General features: G+C 33.6%; 2 protein-coding genes across 3 annotated transcripts in view; both read left to right on the top strand.

Moving 5' to 3' along the window:
* The first annotated feature begins 97 nt into the window (after positions 1-97).
* Positions 98-16,370, top strand: Hsdl2 (Hydroxysteroid dehydrogenase like 2). 2 transcript variants are annotated; one of them, XM_073075639.1, is made up of 12 exons: positions 98-263; positions 350-513; positions 994-1,085; positions 6,596-6,717; positions 7,667-7,753; positions 8,033-8,151; positions 8,584-8,680; positions 10,031-10,125; positions 12,212-12,276; positions 13,801-13,903; positions 14,984-15,112; positions 15,891-16,370. In XM_073075639.1, the coding sequence occupies exons 1-12, from the start codon at positions 241-243 to the stop codon at positions 16,001-16,003; spliced, it is 1,209 nt and encodes a 402-aa protein (XP_072931740.1). In that variant the 5' UTR covers positions 98-240; the 3' UTR covers positions 16,004-16,370. The 2 variants fall into 2 exon arrangements, with proteins under 2 accessions (XP_072931740.1, XP_072931739.1); XM_073075638.1 differs by lacking the exon at positions 12,212-12,276 and adding an exon at positions 10,917-11,032.
* A 2,702-nt stretch (positions 16,371-19,072) lies between these two features.
* The window catches only part of Adsl (adenylosuccinate lyase), a 42,540-nt gene continuing 41,720 nt past the window's right edge, over positions 19,073-19,892 (top strand). The window contains exon 1 of the mRNA XM_073075634.1: positions 19,073-19,375. Coding sequence (XP_072931735.1) covers positions 19,208-19,375 — 168 coding nt within the window. The 5' untranslated portion in view covers positions 19,073-19,207. The remainder of the gene's footprint in view (positions 19,376-19,892) is intronic.

Below are 19,892 nucleotides of genomic sequence, written 5' to 3'. Positions count from 1 at the left end.
TCAATCTATGTATAAAAATTGGTACAGGTATCCGTTTTTCTTAAAATGTCAATGACACTGACAAATTCTAAAATCGTCATCGCTGACATAATTATGACAGCTCCGCTCATCCAATAATTTAAACATGACGTTGGATTGTATCTGTATGTAATTTATTTTATCAGTCGGTCAAAGTTACCAACTTTGTTCCACGGTTTTATAAATTTAGGATCAAAGTTTGATTCGAGATAACTTTCCAAAATGAGTCTAGTAGCTAATACAGGGTAAGGTTACGAAAATTAAAATGAAAATGTGATATGAGGTGTTATGTCCTATATTTATAAATTTAATTTTCATGGTTTCGAAATAGGAAATTGGCTGGTCGCACGTTATTTATAACGGGTGCTTCGCGCGGTATAGGTAAAGCTATTGCTTTGAAGGCCGCGAAAGATGGTGCTAACGTTGTGGTTGCCGCCAAAACAGCGGAGCCCCATCCGAAACTACCAGGAACAATTTACACTGCCGCCGAAGAAAGTAAGTTTTGTAACAATAACAAAAGTTCAAATCTAATTTCCTTTGTTTATCTCTTTGCTATTGACCGTATAAAGTAATAGTTTGTATCAAAAAAGTTGTTATAAATGACATTTATTATGTTGGACTTTGGACCCCCTGTTGGCAGGAACATTGACCTGTGAAAGTTTAATCGTGCAAACAGTATTTAATTCGTACGTTTTTAGATTTAACTATTTAAAATCTTAAGCAAATTTACATAATATTAAAAATGTGTCCAAATATATTAGATACAAATATTTTTTTTATTTGTAAAATAATATGAAGTTGTAAACAATAATTAAGTCTAAATAACTCTAAAATCTAAAACACTTAAATCTGTAAATTAATTTTAATTTTACTTACTAAATTTAAATTGAATAATGGAAATTCCTGTGTCAATATAATTAAAATTTAGTTTTATTTATTTTCTACAGGCATAATATCTTTATTCATGATTTTTAGTTGAGGCCCTTGGCGGGAAGGCATTGCCATGCATTGTGGACGTCAGGGACGAGAAACAAGTGCAAAAAGCCATAGATGAAGCTGTTAAAAAGGTGAGATAATCTATAAAATAAATAAAATTGAAGTGTATATGTGTTAAGTGAAGAAGAATGCCAAAACAGTATTTTATTAATTCCATGTGAAAGTACACACAAACTTAAAACGAAAAAACTTACTTAAAACAAAAAAAACAACTAGAAATTGTTGTCTGTGTGTTCTGGTTAATCTTCAAAATGGCTGGACTGTTATGAATGGAACTTTCATTTGTTGTTAGCTGATGTTATAAGGAATAAATTAAACTACTTTTAACTTAGAAAGAGAATAAGGGTTCCACATAAAAAACCCATAATATCTCCAGAATATTTACATGTAAATGCTAGTGAAACCATGGGAAACAGATCAGTATTAATAACTTTACATTAGTATGCAAGGTTTCAAGTGGTAATTATCAAGATAAATGCCGGTCCCACAGTGCTATTTTTATATTCTAATTGCTATTTTATGTATATAAGTGATTGTTAATCTCTACCAATGTATATTTAATCATCTTTGTAATATTTAAAATTGAGTAACTTCTATGGTATAACTTTACATCATCGACTTTTCTTTTATTGACCATTACATAGTCATTTGCTTAATCTTTTACAAATCCACTCCAAAGTAAGGCATGCAGAAGCTAGTATTATATGCATGCATGCATGTAATCCCATTGGCTGTATTATATGATGCATGCTCAACTGTATCATGTATGGAAATTATAGCCATAAGTACTGGATAGTGAGTAGTAACATGTAAGATGTTTATATTACAACTAGCTGACTCAGCAAATGTTGTGTTGCCATATAAATAAAAAAATGTTAAGGGTGAACAACGCTTATCACTTAGAGGTATGAAAAATAGATAGTAGCCGATTCACACCTACTAAATATGCTTATAAAATTTAGTGAAAATTGGTAAAGCTGTTTCGGAGGAGTATGGTAACTAACATTGTGACACAAGAATTTTATATATAAGATAAATATTAACAATGTACACTTACACTTGAACTCTTATTACAATATAAATAACTTGGCCTGACTCAGATATAAGGCAGAGTCCGCGCCAAACTGCTAGTCCGCTACGAATATAGAAATGAGTAGTGTCGTAATGGCAAATTGCAGATATTGCGGGGTGAAGACAGAGCGTTACCCTCCTGTCAGCCGTCTGCTCTCGCCCAAGGGTACATAGCTGCTTTACTGTGCCCTTGAGTTACGGAGTATATGCTAACTAAACCTGCGCACAACAACTTCAGTGCGGACTGACAGTTTGGCGCGGACTATACCTATCACAATCCTTAGGAATGGACATGCATTTGTGCTTGCCTCAAATAGAACCTGTACAGTGTGACGGCAGTGGTGACCATTATCACAATGTGGATTGTGTGATCAACACTACTTTAATCCTATAAAATAAAGCTACCATCAAGTTACAAATGCATTTGGTAGTATGATAGTGTTATATCCCATTATTTTAATTATTTCCTTAATTATTCATTGTGTGTTTGTGCGATTTTAGCTACAAAAACATTAACAAAAAAAATAATGTAATATTTAATATTTACAGTTTGGTTAAAAATATAAAAAGATATAATCTCATTCAATATTCGTTGTTAATTGTGTATAACTTATTACTAAACAAATTAAGTATTCGTTAACAGGTAGCCATAAAGATTAGATAAAAATCAGGTTAATTACAAGGTACATTTACCTTGAACCATGTATGGCGCACACTGAGATTTTCTTGTATATAGACATATGCATAAAGACAAGTACACAAAAGAATAATGTACACATCTATGGTGTACACTAGAAATGTGTTCACATCTAAAATTTCTAAATAATCTAGTAATTTAGATTATATAAATTATCACACATGAACTCATGGTGGTCCAACAAGATTCTGTTTGCACAGTCATTTTAGTTGTGTATGCTAAATGTGGAATTAACTTCCTTCCGAGGTTTTCCCTATAACATGGGGCTCTTTGAGGAAGGTTCAAAAAGTTTTGAAGGTGGTAGAACCCTTTGTGGTTCGACTCCGGCGGCACCACCGCCACACCTATTTCTGCCTAATGACAGCAGTGTTAGGCGCTGCTGTGTTCCGTCTTGAAGGGTGTGGTAAGGGAGACATACTCTTCTGAGGCGTTCCAGCTTAGTCCTCAGGGGTAGCGGCGCACCTGTGGCCGACCTCAGGTAGGAATATCTAATCCTATCAGGTTAATTACAGATGTCCATGGGCGGCAGTAACCAGTTACAATCAGGTAGACTGCATGCTTGTCTGCTACTCCTATGTTATAAAAAAAGCTCTTCCTCAAAGCAGACGATGCATTGGTGACACATCAGTATTGCGGATGTCCATAGATGACAGTGACTGCTTACCATCAGATAGCCTGCCTACCTCATCATTATATATAAGCCAACCTTTCTCATTCTTAGATCACACATACCTTAAACGTAAGACCTTGCCAACAGCATATAAAAGTTTATTACTTTTTTATAACCATGTGAAATATTTTTTTTGTCTTTTCACATTAAACCTTTTCGTAATTAAAATAATAATTAACAACACAGTAATGTTAATATATTCTTACTTTAAAAACTCGTTACTTTCCTGTAAATAGTTGTAAATTTATTTAAGAACAAGAGTTCTTTAACATTCTTCCTTATAACCATGAAACAGCATTTTTTTTTATAATATAGTAGTAGTAGCAGATGAGCATGCAGTCCACCTGATAATAAGTGGCTTCAGCCGCCCATAGACATCTGTAATCAATTCCAGATAGAATAATATATTTCTACCTGAGGTCGGGCACAGATGCGCCGGTACCCCTGAGGACTAAGCTGGAACGCCTCGGAAAAGTATGTCTCCCTTACCACCCTTCAAACGAAAACACAGCAGCGCTTAAAACTGTTGTTATGAGGCACAAAAAGGTGTGGCGATGGTGGTGCCGGAGTCGAACCATAATGGGTTCTACCACCGTCAAAATTAGAATATTGACCCCAAATTAGAGCCTATGATGATAGGCTCGTAGTTTAAATTACATAACATAAATTATTCATAGCATTTAATATTTGTAATTTAATTTTAGTTTATGGATATTACCATAATGAATTTTTACTAATTGCTTAGAGTTAAAATGGGTAGGCAGTTAACTAAGTCAAACATTCTTTTTTATAAAAAAATATAAAAATATTAGATATTTTAGTTATTAATTTGACGTAGGTGAGCAACGGTTACTGATCACTTATACTGATCTGACATGCAAAAGGTTTCAGGTTCAATTCGACTGCCCAAAAGATAATTACAATCTTTCTTATAATGTTGTACTTATCTACAAAATGCTACACTATTTTTAAAGTAAAAAGAAGATGGAGAAATGTAGAACCCTTTGTGGTTCGACTCCGGCGGCACCACCGCCACACCTATTTCTACCTAATAACAGCAGTGTTAGGCGCTGCTGTGTTCCGGTTTGAAGGGTGTGGTAAGGGAGACAGACTTTTCCGAGGCGTTCCAGCTTAGTCCTCAGGGGTAGCGGCGCATCTGTGGCCGACCTCAGGTAGGAATATCTAATCCTATCTGGGGTTGATTACAGATGTCCATGGGCGGCAGTAGCCACTTACCATCAGGTGGACTGCATGCTCGTCTGCTACCCTTATATTATAAAAAAAAAAAAAAAAAAAAAATGTGTACTTTTCTTGACATGTGCAGTTTGGCCTTGTCCATTTCCTGTATTAACATATAATTAATATTGTTAGCAATAATTAATTAAAAAACTCTTGTAAATAGACATGACAGTGCATTGAAATGAAGCTAGCTAATATTGTCGTCAACCAGATAATGTTAACTGTACTTTATCAGCTCAGGAGGTCTTCAAGTAATCAGTCTATGGATTTATTAATATGGGATCTATAATCGAACCCTGTTTAATTTGTATTTGTATATATCTCAAATGATTACAAAGTTAAGCAACCACAGATGCGGTCGACAGGAGGATAGGTGACCGCTAGTGGCATATTTTTTACTTGCTTCTTCTTGTTAAGCCTTCGGTCCCGGTTGTCATTGGACAGCTGATAAACCGAAGGACATTGGACTGACAACATTCGAGACGGGTTGGCCTATACCCCTCCACCAATGCACATTATAGCAGCGTGGTGGAGTATGCTCCATGGCTCCCACAGTCTTGAGAAGCAACCTCACACCAGCAGCGGGACAAACCTTATCCTTCTTATATTACCTACTATAAAAAGGCACAAAGGCTATTCATTGCAATTATGTATTTTATTATTTATAACATTATAGTACCTAATTAATTATTTCCTATTTATCAACCTTCTGATATGAGTAGGTACTTGTGAAAATTATTCTCGAAAATATTGTTGTTGATAACATAATTGTTAATGGGTTTTGTTAGTAGAATTAATGCATGCATATTATTTAACTTATAATTCACTACTTTTTATGTTAGATAAATTAATTATTAAGATATAATTGTTTATTTAAGACACACTACGTAAGCACAAAATAATAATTATAGTTTAAATACTAAAAATCACGCTAAAATCGCACAAGGAAAATCGTTAATCCTGATTCCTGACGATCCTGATGGGGAGAATGGGATAAAATTATTAAAATCGTGTATTGTCATCGTATTTTTTTTTTTTTTTTTTATAATATAAGAGTAGCGGACGAGCATGCAGTCCACCTGATGGTAAGTGGCTACTGCCGCCCATGGACATCTGTAATCAACCCCAGATAGGATTAGATATTCCTACCTGAGGTTGGACACATATGCGCCGCTACCCCTGAGGACTAAGCTGGAACGCCTCGGAAAAGTCTGTCTCGTATCTTGATATTGTTCAAAATTTTAAATTAATTGGATCGTTCAAAGTGGGTAATAATCGAGTTCAAAGATTCCGTTACATACATACATACATACAGGTCAAATATAACATAATATAACATATACCTTTTTACCACACTTTTATTAGAGAGTGTGGTAAAAAGGTATATGTTATATTATTTTGTAGCGTAAGTGTGTGCTTCTCTGTATCCATAGCAACAATGTGATGTATCTGTGTTGGTGTATGTTTAAGTCCGAGGCGTTCCATCTTAGTCATCAAGGGAAAAAATGCATTTGTAGCCTACCTCAGGTAGGACTCTAATCTTATCTGGGGTTGATTACAGATGTCCTAAGCACTTGGTACTAACCATCAAGTGGACCTCATGCATGCCACTTCTGTATTTAAAACAAAGGCACTAAGAAACTTGTTGAAAATAAGTAAATAGTATAATCTTAATTTAAGTAAAAAATAGTAGTAACCTACGATGATCGAAAAAGTATTATCATAGGTTACTAAACTCTTTGGTAATGTTTTTCTATTTTATCCTTGTCAAATGTTTGATGAAATAAAGATGTGTCTGAGCTAAGAAAATAAGATTTTATTATTTAAAGTATTTCACGATCCTATATTATAACAAAACTAATGTTACTTATATTATAATAAAAAATATTGTTTCATGTTTTCAGTTCAATGGAATCGACATCCTAGTGAACAATGCATCTGCCATCTCCCTCACCGGCACAGAACAGACAGACATGAAGAGATACGACCTCATGCACAATATTAACACGAGGGGCACTTTCTTGGCGTGAGTTCAATAACTTACATCATATTATTATACTATTATGCTTTATGATTATCATAGTTTAATCATTAATGGTAATAATTATGTGAATGTGTTGAGTCGCACGGCAGTGTGTCAGCCAAGTTCGCTGTGCGACAAGAGTTTCCCAGTTAAACTGAAAATAACTGCATATAATTATTTAAGTAAAATATACTAAATGTATTTCAAATAAAGAACCCGACTGCGTAGATTATATAATGTTCAAAATTAGACCAATCTAACGAAACTACAAATGGTAAAAATCCGTCAGCCGTTTGGCCTGCAGGGAGTGTCAAAGAATGAGATGTATGAGTAGAATCCGCGCCAAACTTCTAGTAGTAGTGGTAGCAACAGAGCGGGTAGCGGAGGGTACCGCGTTGTCTTCGTCCCTCTAATATCTACAATTTGCTGTTGTGATGCGACTAGCTTCTATACTCAGAGCGGACTAGAAGTTCGGCGCGGGGTCTACATAAGTGAATATGATTGAAAAAGATTACCTTCCGCAGTCATGTATCAATAAGAATCATCGCCCCGTTTATAGCTTACTTATAGAATACTTGTTATAATCGTTCCTGCTCTCAGGGTCAAATGCGGCCTCGGAAGTCATTAGTACTTAATTATAGCGCGCAAAAAATATAAAATATAATAAAGTCTATCCGGTTGTCGCTTTTTTAAATTTCGATTTTAGTTATCCGTAATCGGTGTTCCGAATTTAAAATTACTTTAAAGTAGGTACAGTCCGCCCCAAACTGCTAGTCCGCTCTGAAGTTGTTGCGAGCAGGTGTAGTCATACAATTTGCTATAGCGACGCGATTCGTTTCTATATTCAGAGCGGACTAGCTGTTTTACGCGGACTATACAAATGAACTCACCTATTATATATAAAAAAAAAGAAAATTATAGACGACCATACTAATCGTAAATATATTTTCAGATCAAAATTATGTGTGCCACACTTGAAAAACAGCAACCACGCACACATACTCAATTTGTCTCCACCGCTGAACATGAGTCCGCATTGGTAAGAAAATTAGGTAGCACTCGATCGAGAGGCCGAGTTTTTCTAGATTATCACTGCTATCGTTCGACGCCTGTTATTAATATTCAATCCATCCAATATTTTGCCTACAAATATCTGATTTGACGGTTTCTGCATATTTAAATTTGCCAAATTTCGATCTTAATTAAGCAAAGGTAAATAGATTGCGTATTAATTATGGGCGTTAGACCTTTTATAATATCTCTTAATTATTTGTTTTCTTCATATATAATTATTTTAACTAAAACCTCTTGTTCGAAGGTTCTCGATCCACGTGGCGTACACGATGGCCAAGTACGGCATGTCGATGTGCGTTCTCGGCATGAGCGAGGAGTTCAAGCCGTACAACATTGGTGTCAACGCACTCTGGCCCAAGACTGGTAAAATATTTAGTTATTTTGGTAGTTGCTGTACGCAAGGGTAGTCAGAGAGCCAAGAGCCAACACAACTACAAGCATATACTCCGTAGCAACCGTAATTCTACATTATTTTATCCCACCAAAACACTTGTAAAGTTATGGCGAAGTAAAATTTAAGGTCTTCAAATACTTCATAGGCTGGTATAATTAATCTTAAATAAGACTTAGTTCTATTCACAATTTTACTCTAAACGATTACCAATACATCCTTGTGGTCTCGACATTACTAATTACCTATATTATGCGTTTATATTAAATTAAAAGTGAAATTAATTAATTAATTATATGTCACCCTTTCTTCATGTATAACTTAGCTCTTCCACTTTATTATTTCACATGTCTATATGTATAATAAAGAAAATTGTTATATTAGTTAACATACATTATTTCCAGCTATAGCCACCGCGGCGATAGAAATGTTAACGGGCGATACGTCGACGAGCCGCAAGCCCGAGATCGTATCCGACGCCGCTTACGCCATGCTTTGCAGGTAAGATTTCAACTCGTATCACGGCTTTTTCTATTCACGAGTTCAAACCTTCAAAAGGTACCCAATGCCGTGGGAGTGACAAAGGATTATCTGGGATTCTTACCGCACTAAAACCCCCCCGGTGGCCGTCATCGGCGCTGCGTAGAGGACTCCGGGATCTCCAAAGGAACGCAACCGGGAGTCGTCTTAGCGCGTTGCGCCGTCGGGCTCCGCCCAGGTGAGCATGCCGCTCGCCACACCGTCTGTTGTTCACGACGGTATGCGACCACACATACCGCCGTCCTTCCCGGGGCCGTTGGCCGGACGGTTCGGACGTACGGAAGAGTGGGAGCTCTCTTGCCACCCACGACCCTAGAAGCCCCCTTTTAGTCGCCTCTTACGACAGGCAGGGGATACCGTTGCCGTATTCTTGTCCCGGAACTACAGGGATATCGTATCACGGCTTAAGTTAGCCGTAATGTACTTTTTGTAACGGAAACGGTTACGTTAGAACGTTACTTTGTGATAATAATATTAAATGATTATCCGTCAAACAATTAAAAATATAACCTTGATCGTTTTTGCAATACTTTTATTATAATTACTTCATAATCCTTTGTGTGAACATTTCAGTAGTTTTTTTTTTTTTTTTTTTCTATCTGAAGTATAAATAGAATATCAGGCTATGCAGATGTGTAAAAAAAAAATTTGATAAACTGCAGATATTTTTTTTTCTTACATTTTATGGGAAAAGTATTTGTTATTTTTTTTTTTTTTTTTATTGTTTCACATAATCCACTGTATTGTCTATTTTTGCAAAAAACAGAATACATAATAATTATTGTTCGTATGTCCAATTGGCGCACCGCCACACCTATTTCTGTATAAAAGAAATTTTTCACAGGCATTATACATGCCTGTAAAATTAAAGCTTAGCCCTAAGGGGTAGCGGTACATCTGTAGCCGATCTCAGGTGGGAATGTAATCTTATCTGAGGTTTTTATAGGTGGCCAAGGCCGGCAGTAGTCACTTACCATAATGTGGGCTGCATGCTCGTCTGCTACTCCTATATTATAAAAAAGCCTCCTTAATTATAAAAAGACGACTCGCTTGGCGGAGCGTTCACTATGCCCGTCTGACGCGCAGAGGATCCCGGGTTCGATCCCCGGCCAAACAGATTTCTAAATGATGAATTTAGATTTCTATTTCTGGGTCTGGGTGTTTGTGTATTTGTCGCTGTGTGTGTCCATAGCACTCACGATACAGTGAATCCTAGTGTGGATAGGGCTGTGAGTGTAGAAAGCGTTTTTTTAAGCCTCAAAACTCCCAAAAAGCTGCAAAGATTGTTTAAATTTTATTTTATTTCTACAGGGACCCAAAGATATACACCGGCAACTTTGCGATTGATGAAGATGTTGTAAAGGAAGCTGGTGTCAAGGACCTCACACCTTACGCCTGTGATCCCAGTGAGTATAGCAATATACACAAACATACATATACTAACATGTACATACATATTTGATAGTGATAGAACCGTTTGTGGATCGACTCCGGAGGCAACACCGCCACACCTACTTACTGCCTAATAACAGCAGTGTTAAGCGCTGCTGTGTTCTGGTTTGATGGGTATGGTGGGGGAGACATACTTATCTAAAATGTTCCAACGTTGTACTGAGATACAACGCATCTAAGTCCGACCTCGGGTAGGACTGTATAATTTGGGGTTGAATACAAATGCTTATGGGCGGTAGTAGCCACTTACCATCAGGTGCAGACTGCATTTGCATCAGGTGGTTTGCTACTTTCGATAGTATAAGATGTAACTTATTATATAAATATGAAGAGAGGTAGATTCGTAGTTCAATTCCGAAGGCACTGCACTTTCTGTCTAATAACAGCAGTGTTAAACGCTGCTGTGTTATGGTAAGGATATTATAAAGAGAGTCACATTCAAAGCAAACCAACTTAGTCCTCAAGGGTAGGTACACCTGTGATCGACCTTAATTTTTTCAATCCCAACTTGAGGTTGATGACAAATGTCCATGCGAAGGCAGGTGATAATATGTCGGCTGGTCTCAGAATTTTTGACGACCTACGCTAAGGAGGGTCCGGAATAAATAACTCCGTTTATCATCATATAACAAAAAAACATCTTAATATTTGAAAAAGGACCCTTTATTTATGCTCTTTGCATCAGACTGCCTTCTCCCTTGCTAAAAACTAAACAAAAACCACTTTAAACTTGGTATATGAGCAGAGAACGTGGACAAGCTCCTATTGGACGGGTTCTTGGACGAGCCGCACACCATCAGCCACGCGTTCAAGTCCTCCGTCCGCCGCTACCACACCACCGCGGTGAACCGCTCCGAGAAGGTGCGTTTGGACGCGATATAATAAGATGTACAGCACTTATATACCCGTATAATAAGATGTACAGCACTTATATATCTGATATAATAACATGTACAGGTTGCAATTGTTTATTAAAAATAATATTAAGTATCGTACAGCACTTATAAGGAGTACTGTTGCATTTGTTTATGATCTAATCTAGATAATCAATGAGGAATAATTGAGTGTTTAATAATTCTTTTAACCCATTTTTTTAATTAACTCAAAAATAAAATATTGTGATTGACACTTTAAACAATGCTTTGATTAGGAATAAAATAACAATTAGTTTTTACTTATAAAAAAGTGGATTTTTTGCTCAAATTATGTGTGAAACAACACATTTACCTGGTGTTACCTATTTTAAATACAACAGATGTAACTGTTATTAATATATTGTTTTTACTTTTTTCTTAGGTCATTTATTCTTTGATTTTTGAATACTGTCATTGTGCTTGTTCCTCATTGATTAAATGTATGCAAATCGTATTGTAGTGTAAATTTATAATTGAGTCTTAGTTTTCAAATTTTATTCAGTACGGTTTATGTATAATATTTTTAACATCCAATAATACGGAAAATAGGAATCAGTGGTCATAAATATAAATATAAACATATATTCGAAATTAAATGGTGCGAAGATTAAACGTTACTGTCCTTTTTTTTCGTGGGGAAACCCTTCCTCTCAGCTGTGGGGGTAGCGGAGAGGATATGCCGGACTCCTACCGGCTAAAACCCCACGGTGTTCCTCTGGACGCCTTTTGTCGGGACCACGGGTACGCTAATAACACTCGTCCGCGATCCCGACGGCGTTTGCCCACGTCCGGGCCCATCTCGGTTCGGGATGGAGCTGGTGCTACTCCATCCGCTCATCTTTGAGGTGCACACTCGTAGTCGTACCTTATAGCAGCTTTTCAAATAGGCAAATATATATCAGTGATATAAATTATAACAGCGGCGAACAACAATAATGATAATACTTATATTATATTTCGATAACAACAAAATATTACAAGAAGTGCACACTTCTTATTTAGTCTGTCACACTGATCCATAGACAAAAATTAAAGAAGTCATATACTTCTTATTTTGTCTATCATGCCAGTTTATAGACAAAAGTTTAAATATCTTTTTCAAAATTGGCCTCGTGTTTGTTCGCAGGTAATATAAATAATCTGTTACCTGACTTCTTTTTGGATGTGCCCGGGGAAGCTGCCGCCAAAAAGGTGTGAAGATAACAAATAATACGTTAAAATTATAGTTGTTTTTTATTTTATTTTAAAATACATCAATATAAATATATCTATGGCCACTTATTCTTAATATATTTTAGAGTTACTTCTTGTTAAAAGTATATTGTTAAAATAATAATCTTTTGGTGGATAATTTGTTGGATATAAATAAGGCTTTTTTGAACAAATAAATCTTTTATTTTACAAAATTTAAATACTTTTTTACTCTAGTAGTGATCCTTAATAAAGTTTTGGATTCTAATAAATAAACCGAAAAATAAAGATTTTATTTAGCAATAAAAGCAAAAATAAAAACCGTTATTTGGATTTTGAAGAACAATATGATTTGTAGATACTAATACTAATCTGTTTAAGATTACCTACTGCCTGCATACATGATTAACGCTTTTTATTAATAACTAATCTATCCATATTTTTACCTACTAAAGATCGAAATTTGATAATGTCTAGTAAGAACAAATTGTCATATTTCAATAATTGTTACGCAAAACATTAGATTGGCTAAATATTCATATGATTTGCTCAATAAACTTTAGTAAATTACAATGTCTTTCGCTTGCAAATCTCACACTAAATAACAAATGTGCGATAACTTTGGCTATATCAACAATATTATTATCTGTTCTGTTGTAAAATTATAGGCTCTGATAAATAATTATATGACATTCAATATTCTGAGATATCAGTTTATAGACTCCAAAGTCCATATATTTGAAAGTAGAATAGAATGTAATGCGCGGGTTTAATTTGCGAATGACCATAGACAAAACAAAGAAACAGATTCTAGAAAAAAAATTGCTTTCAATAAATTTAATCTGAGATATCAGTTTATAGATAGATTAGACAGAAGAATCCTATGTAATGCTCGTTTTATTTGTGATTAACCATAGACAAAATAACGAAACAGATTGTTAAAATGCATTTTTTTATAAAGTATATTGTGTTAATTTTTTGCATTCCTTTAGTTTTAATTCTGTACATACTTAAGATATAATTTTAACTCGTGAGTTACATTATTTTATTGTGCAAATGAATGAATAATAAGAAATTTATTTAAACAGAAACATCTGTTTACATTTTACTGCTTATATTTTTTTTTATTATTAATTTGCTGCTTTTGTATTAAACATTTGCAACTAATTTTTTGCATCAACCCAGTGTTCACTGATTAAGAACGTTATTCACCGTTAAGTTGAAACCCTTATAAAATGTCTATTTTTTAGATTGTAAAATAAATAAGAAATTTGCTTATAGGTGTTTTAGCAGTCTATTTCGTTATTTTGTCCATGTGTATAGGTATTAGGTATCATATTTTATGACGCTTTTATGAATAATCTTAGAATTCAATTTTATATCATAAACATTAGTTCAATGAAATGTAATAAAATTGAATTCCTTTAGTAAATACTCATACATTTAATGTTTTTGAAAACTCATTACTATGAACATTATTTATGAAAAAGACTTATTGTAACTAATTATTTAATTATTTTCCAGCCGTCCGGTGGTCAAATCCCCACCTTATTTGACGCCATTGGCAAATCTATCACACCTGATCTCGTCAAGAAGACTCAAGCCGTTTTCCAATTTAATGTCAAAGGTATTATAAATTTATTTTTATTATAAATAAGTTTCAGTAAAAGGTGTCTTAAATTAACCTCTGCAAAATTATCTGTCACTCTACATGCATACATATCATGGAAATATTGCAACTATTATAATAATCTTTTTACTTTACATTGATAATTATGTAGGCATGTTTTACTATATGTGTAGGCGACGCACTATTTGCTAATTTATATTATTATTTTAGCGCAGAAGGTTTTAATGTATTTTTCTTTTAATACGTTCTTATGTATATTGTTTTTTTTCTATGTCATTCCTTCCTTCAAACGTTGTCATTAAATTTTCATCGGTTCTTCTGGCTTTTTCTATTAATGTTCCTCAAAATTCCACTAAACCCTACTTTTCTACATGCCTATCACCTATAATATGCAAACAAAATTGTATATATACAGCATAGATTAGTAAAGATTGCTCACTCCTAACAAGAAAATGTACCCAAATCTATCACACCTGATCTCGTCAAGAAGACTCAAGCCGTTTTCCAATTTAATGTCAAAGGTATTATAAATTTATTTTTATTATAAATAAGTTTCAGTAAAAGGTGTCTTAAATTAACCTCTGCAAAATTATCTGTCACTCTACATGCATACATATCATGGAAATGTTGCAACTATTATAATAATCTTTTTACTTTACATTGATAATTATGTAGGCATGTTTTACTATATGCAAACAAAATTGTATATATACAGCATAGATTAGTAAAGATTGCTCACTCCTAACAAGAAAATGTACCCAGTTTTGAGAATTGAAATAGTTGCGTAAAAAAGTTTTGCCACGTCTCCGTGTTAGTTATTTATTCGTAAATTTTCTCTAAAAATGTTTTTATTTGTCAAGAATTAAAAAAAAAGAACTTGTTAATAAGCCGTTTGTGGCTTCATTCAATTTCAAGGCAGCGAAGTATCTTTACTAATCTATGATATACAGTGAATAATTTTATCGGCTACTACTAAAGATACAGGAGTTAGACCACACCAACGATCTTCCAGATAGACGATTCACGCTTATATATGTAGTAGCTATTTTAGTACATATATCGTTTCTCAACCTCCAGGCAAGGAGGAAGGCGTGTGGCACCTGGACCTAAAGAATGGCGACGGCGCGTGTGGCCAGGGGGAGCCTAAGAACGCTCCCGATGCTACTCTCACCATGGACAGCAATAACTTCGCTGACATGTTTGCTGGTGAGCATCATTATAACTTTTTATATCATCTACTATTCCCTACCATAGCTTATCACTAAACACTGAGGCTGGAATATGCTAATTTTGTTTCTTAGTACTATACTAATAATTCGGGATATTCTACCCCCTTCAGAATCTAAAAATAATGAGACAACTCAAATTTGATTACTAGTCTTTCTGTGTCTATTTGAAAAACCTCATTTTACATCATTGGGAAATTCTTCAGAGTAAAGATGACTACAAATACATGAAATATAAACGACGTTTACTATTATATATTACTAGTTATTAGGATTCCGTACCCAAAGAGTAAAAACGGAATAAACACAAATAAGAACCATAAAACATATTTTCATACAGTTATTTTATTATACGTTGTTTACGTAACATTCATCATCGCCCCAACGCCATCTATTTTTGTATAGTATAACTAAATATTGTTGAAAAGAATAAAAATAAGTAAAAAATAATGAATATTTGGTGATACGGAAGCCTCCATGTGCGAGTTCGACTCGTACTTGGCGAATTATTTACCAATGGCTTCGTTCGGGATCAGAGGTTTTTATCTATCCCTCGGGAATGGTAATTTTTTGGGATAAAAGGTACCCTATGCACTTTCCTGAAACCCTTACAACGTGTGTACAAAATTTCATGACAATCGGTTTTGTAGTTAAGATCTGAAAGCGTAACAAACAAACAAACAAACAAACTCACTTTTGCATTTATATTTGATAGCAAATAAAATTAATACTAAAACATGTTTCGCTTTTTATTTCAGGAAAACTGAAACCTGCAACGGCTTTCATGATGGGCAAACTGAAAATCAGCGGCGACCTTCAGAAGGCAATGAAGTTGGAGAAGATGATGAAGTCGCTCAAGAACAAGGTTTAAATACAGAACAATGTTGTGTATTGTTCACAAAATGGAACCTGTCCAATCCAAACAAATCATTGTCTGATAGTGTGGATATGTTAGTGGTATGATTGGATGAAATTTTATTTGTAAATTTTAGTTCGTGCAAAATGTATTGTATTGTATTTTTACATTATGGAACTTTGGTAATTATAGAATAATATATAAAAATAAAATAAAGAACAACACTTTGAATATTGTTCATCAATTTATGCAAAATGTTTAGTGATTTCTTTTTGGAGTTCTAATTGATATGTAAAGTGAAATATATATTTTTGTAATGGTAGGTTATGTGTTCCATTTCTCAGTATTCATAATCGCAGCGATTAAATAAATATACAAGTAATTCATTAAAAAATCAAAAAACCCGACTGCACTATAAAAGCTGAAGTAGAATTTCCAAAAACGGAGAAATAGGCGTTTTATTATTTTAATCCAAAAAGCCAAATACAAAGTTTCATAGTAGGTATCTGCTTCAAAAACAAAAGATGTTCTAACAATATTATCCTATTTTGTCCTCATAGCGCTCATTTACGCTATATAAAGAACCTATGAGTAAAATTCCAGCACTCTTAAGTTCAGCGGTTTCCCTTTGCGTTGATCTTTATCACAGCAACAATCGAGATGACTCAGACAGTCATCTCGATGAGTAATACATATGTATATATTATATAACGTATGTGTAATCTCTTTTAAGTTCCTTTATTTTGATATCCTACTCGATAGGTTTAGTTAACTTTTTTTAAAACGTGTTACTATTTCGCAAAAACAATCCACCATTTACGCTCCATAAAAATATATAACATCAGTAATTCAAAGTTCCGGTCATTATTTTACCTCGTATTGGGTAGAATTTCATTATTTTTATCCAACAAGCTAAATACAAAATTTCATAGTGTTTGCTTCAAAATTGACGATTGTTTAAATGAACTTTTAACCCTTATTTTACCCTCTACGGGGTTAATTTTTTGGATGGGGATAAATAGGTGTGTCCTTGTTCCTATCCAGAAAGCTAAATACAAAATTTTGTAGCAGTTGCTTCAAAATTAAAGGATTTCAAAAAAAACCATTTTCCCCTATTTTACCCTCTTAGGGGTAGAATTTTCAAAAAGCCTTTCTTAGTACTTATTTACGCTATATAGTGAACCTTTGTGCAAAATTTCAGTACTCTAAGTTGAGTGGTTTTGGCTGTAGTTTGATTTCTAAAAACTGAAAAAGTCATTTAATTAGTCTGTCAGTCAGTCATCTTGCAGTTTTATATATATACAAATATGTTTTTATAATTTACGTTTAATTTACTTTCATTTGATACCCCACTCGAAAGGTTCCGTTAACTTTTTTTTTTAAATGTGTCACTATTTCGCGCCATAAATTCGCCCTTTTGATTTTATTTTTCTTACACCTATCTAAGGACACTTGGGTCATTGAGACGAATATAATGACACCTTAACTATCGAAATGTATCCAGCCGTTCGTAAGATCGGATCAAATAAAGAAAGACAAACATACAAGATACGCGCGAAAAACATAACCCTTCCTTGGCAGTCGGGTAATAAATAACAAGTTGTTGTGTATTAAAATTCAAGTTGGTTATTTGGTATATGGGGGTGAAAATATTACAGTATTAGAACTATTACTAACTATAACTGTCTGTAATTCTGGAAAAAGCCTTACTACATAGTTTTAGTGCTTTTATATTCGCTCACTGATATTTATACTAAAAATATATATGCGGTGTATATTTAAAAAAATGGTATTTTTTTACGCCTTCACATGTTGTCTCGTAAGTGTATTTATTCAATAATGGATGATGGATCCAGATGTGTCAATAAAGGCAGCTAAACATATAAAAAGTTATACGTACTAAGTTATTTTATTATTATTTAAATAAATATGATTATTTTTCCACACGGTTTGTATACTGGAAATGCAAAAGAAATCCGTCTATATATCTATCTATCTATCCATCATATAGCTGTGATTTATATACCACCACATGTGATTTATATATCACCAGTTATCACAAATGTGTATTACATAGTTTTTACACAGTTTTTAGTAGACATTTTCCTCAACATTGTAACAAGCAACTGGCTATTGATAATTTTGTTATAAATTATATACCTACAGTTTATTCAATTATATGGAATGTATGTATGAATGAATACTTTAATATTACACACACTATTAAAAATAACATTTACATTGAACTGGCACACGAAATAATTTCAATACAATGCAGTGTTGTGTTGTCTCGTATAGAACCTTGGCATTAGAGAATTTAAAAAGAGAAAACCCTAGTACCTAGCACAAATAGTAGTAAGTATCACTTTAATAAAATTTTATAATATCAAACGAAACAGTACTAACCCTGATAACAATAATCAAGTTATAGTACAGAATATAATATATTTTATCATTAACTACACAGTGACAATAAGAGTTAAGTTATTTTTATATACAATATAGAAATATATTTTTAATACATATAATTATGCAACACTGTTGACTGAAATACATTGTTGTAAATAAAGTGTGTTTTAAATTTGTTTTTTATTTAATTCCTTCACAAACTTATAAGACTCAATAACAATACAATGGAATTTTTAATTTCTCACACTGATTGCCTCATTGAAATATGATAAACTGCAACATACTGAGATAACTAATCGAAGTTTAACAATATTTTGTATATAATTATAAATCTTCGAATTTATATCTTCATCTTACACCATTTACTTTTTTATCTCTTTGAATCATAGTATGCTTTGAATAAATACATGTGTTAAATTTCCGAGATGTGCCTGATATAGGTACAGTATGCATAATATATTCCATGTTGAAGTCATAGATTGAAGTAATAACTGCTTGCCTATTCGATAGTAAAAAACCTGATGCAATGTTTTAACAATAAGTTCAATTTACGTGGCGACAGAACCTATCGCAACGTCAATACCCTACTTTTGCAAGATCAATAATATTTTTCAATAAGCAAGTTACATCAGGCTACAAGCGATAACCTTGTTATCTCAGTTGAATTCTCCCGCGTATTTGATTGTGGGACCTTGAAGACAAATAACTATTTTGTATGACAGTAACTTGTCAACCAGTCAGCTGTTTAGTCTCAAATAAGATTTATATTGAATGTTTTATTAATTAAGACGTATTTTTAAGTGGTTCGACATGTTTTCAATCGACGCTCCCGTGGAAATACAGAATTCTGAGTTCTGTAACTATAGATCACCGCTTAGCACCCGCTATGCGTCGAAAGAAATGCAATACAATTTTAGTGACCAAAAGAAGTTTTCAACATGGCGCAAACTGTGGATTTACTTGGCGAAAGCTGAAAAGGTAAGCTATTATACATATTAATATAAATAAAAGTCTAAAAGACACACAATTTTGTTTGTTTCGTAAACTTGTCAATTTTAGGTTATCTTTTTTCTCTTTCTGTCGTATTTTTTGTTTCGAATCGAATTATCGGATACTCGTACGGCATGTGTTTTATGTGTGTTTTAGTTTTAATAAATATAAATGAAAGGTTTAAAATATTTAAGCATTAAATTGATAATATTATTATATGCATCAACTAATGAGTAAATATTAAATTTATTTTGCAATAATAACTTTTATTTATAGTTAACGTATGTAGTCTATAGAGGACTCTACTGATAGCATCGGAGGTTAGGGTACCTACACACTATGCTATACATTTTAACATTGACAATTATACTAGTATGCAATATTATTTATAATTAATAATTATACGTACTTTAAAATATATTGTAATATTAGTTTCTTTTTTAAATGTTGTATGAATTAAGGTCAACTATAGTATCTGATTCTAGGGAACTTATTTTGAGTAATA

Source organism: Epargyreus clarus, unplaced genomic scaffold (assembly GCF_041222505.1).
Source record: "Epargyreus clarus isolate Ecla_fem2 unplaced genomic scaffold, WU_Ecla_fem_2.2 ptg000008l, whole genome shotgun sequence".
In the NCBI taxonomy this organism is placed as follows: Eukaryota; Metazoa; Arthropoda; class Insecta; order Lepidoptera; family Hesperiidae; genus Epargyreus; species Epargyreus clarus.
This window is presented reverse-complemented; position numbering and strand designations above follow the sequence as displayed.

What these genes read in the sequence shown, in the direction of transcription:
- Hsdl2 (XM_073075638.1), top strand. Translation starts at nt 241, where the DNA reads ATGAGTCTAGTAGCTAATACAGG. An exon ending in AGTCTAGTAGCTAATACAGG is followed by an intron (nt 264 to 349) that starts GTAAGGTTACGA and finishes GTTTCGAAATAG; the next exon opens with GAAATTGGCTGGTCGCACGT. An exon ending in GCTTACGCCATGCTTTGCAG is followed by an intron (nt 8,681 to 10,030) that starts GTAAGATTTCAA and finishes TTATTTCTACAG; the next exon opens with GGACCCAAAGATATACACCG.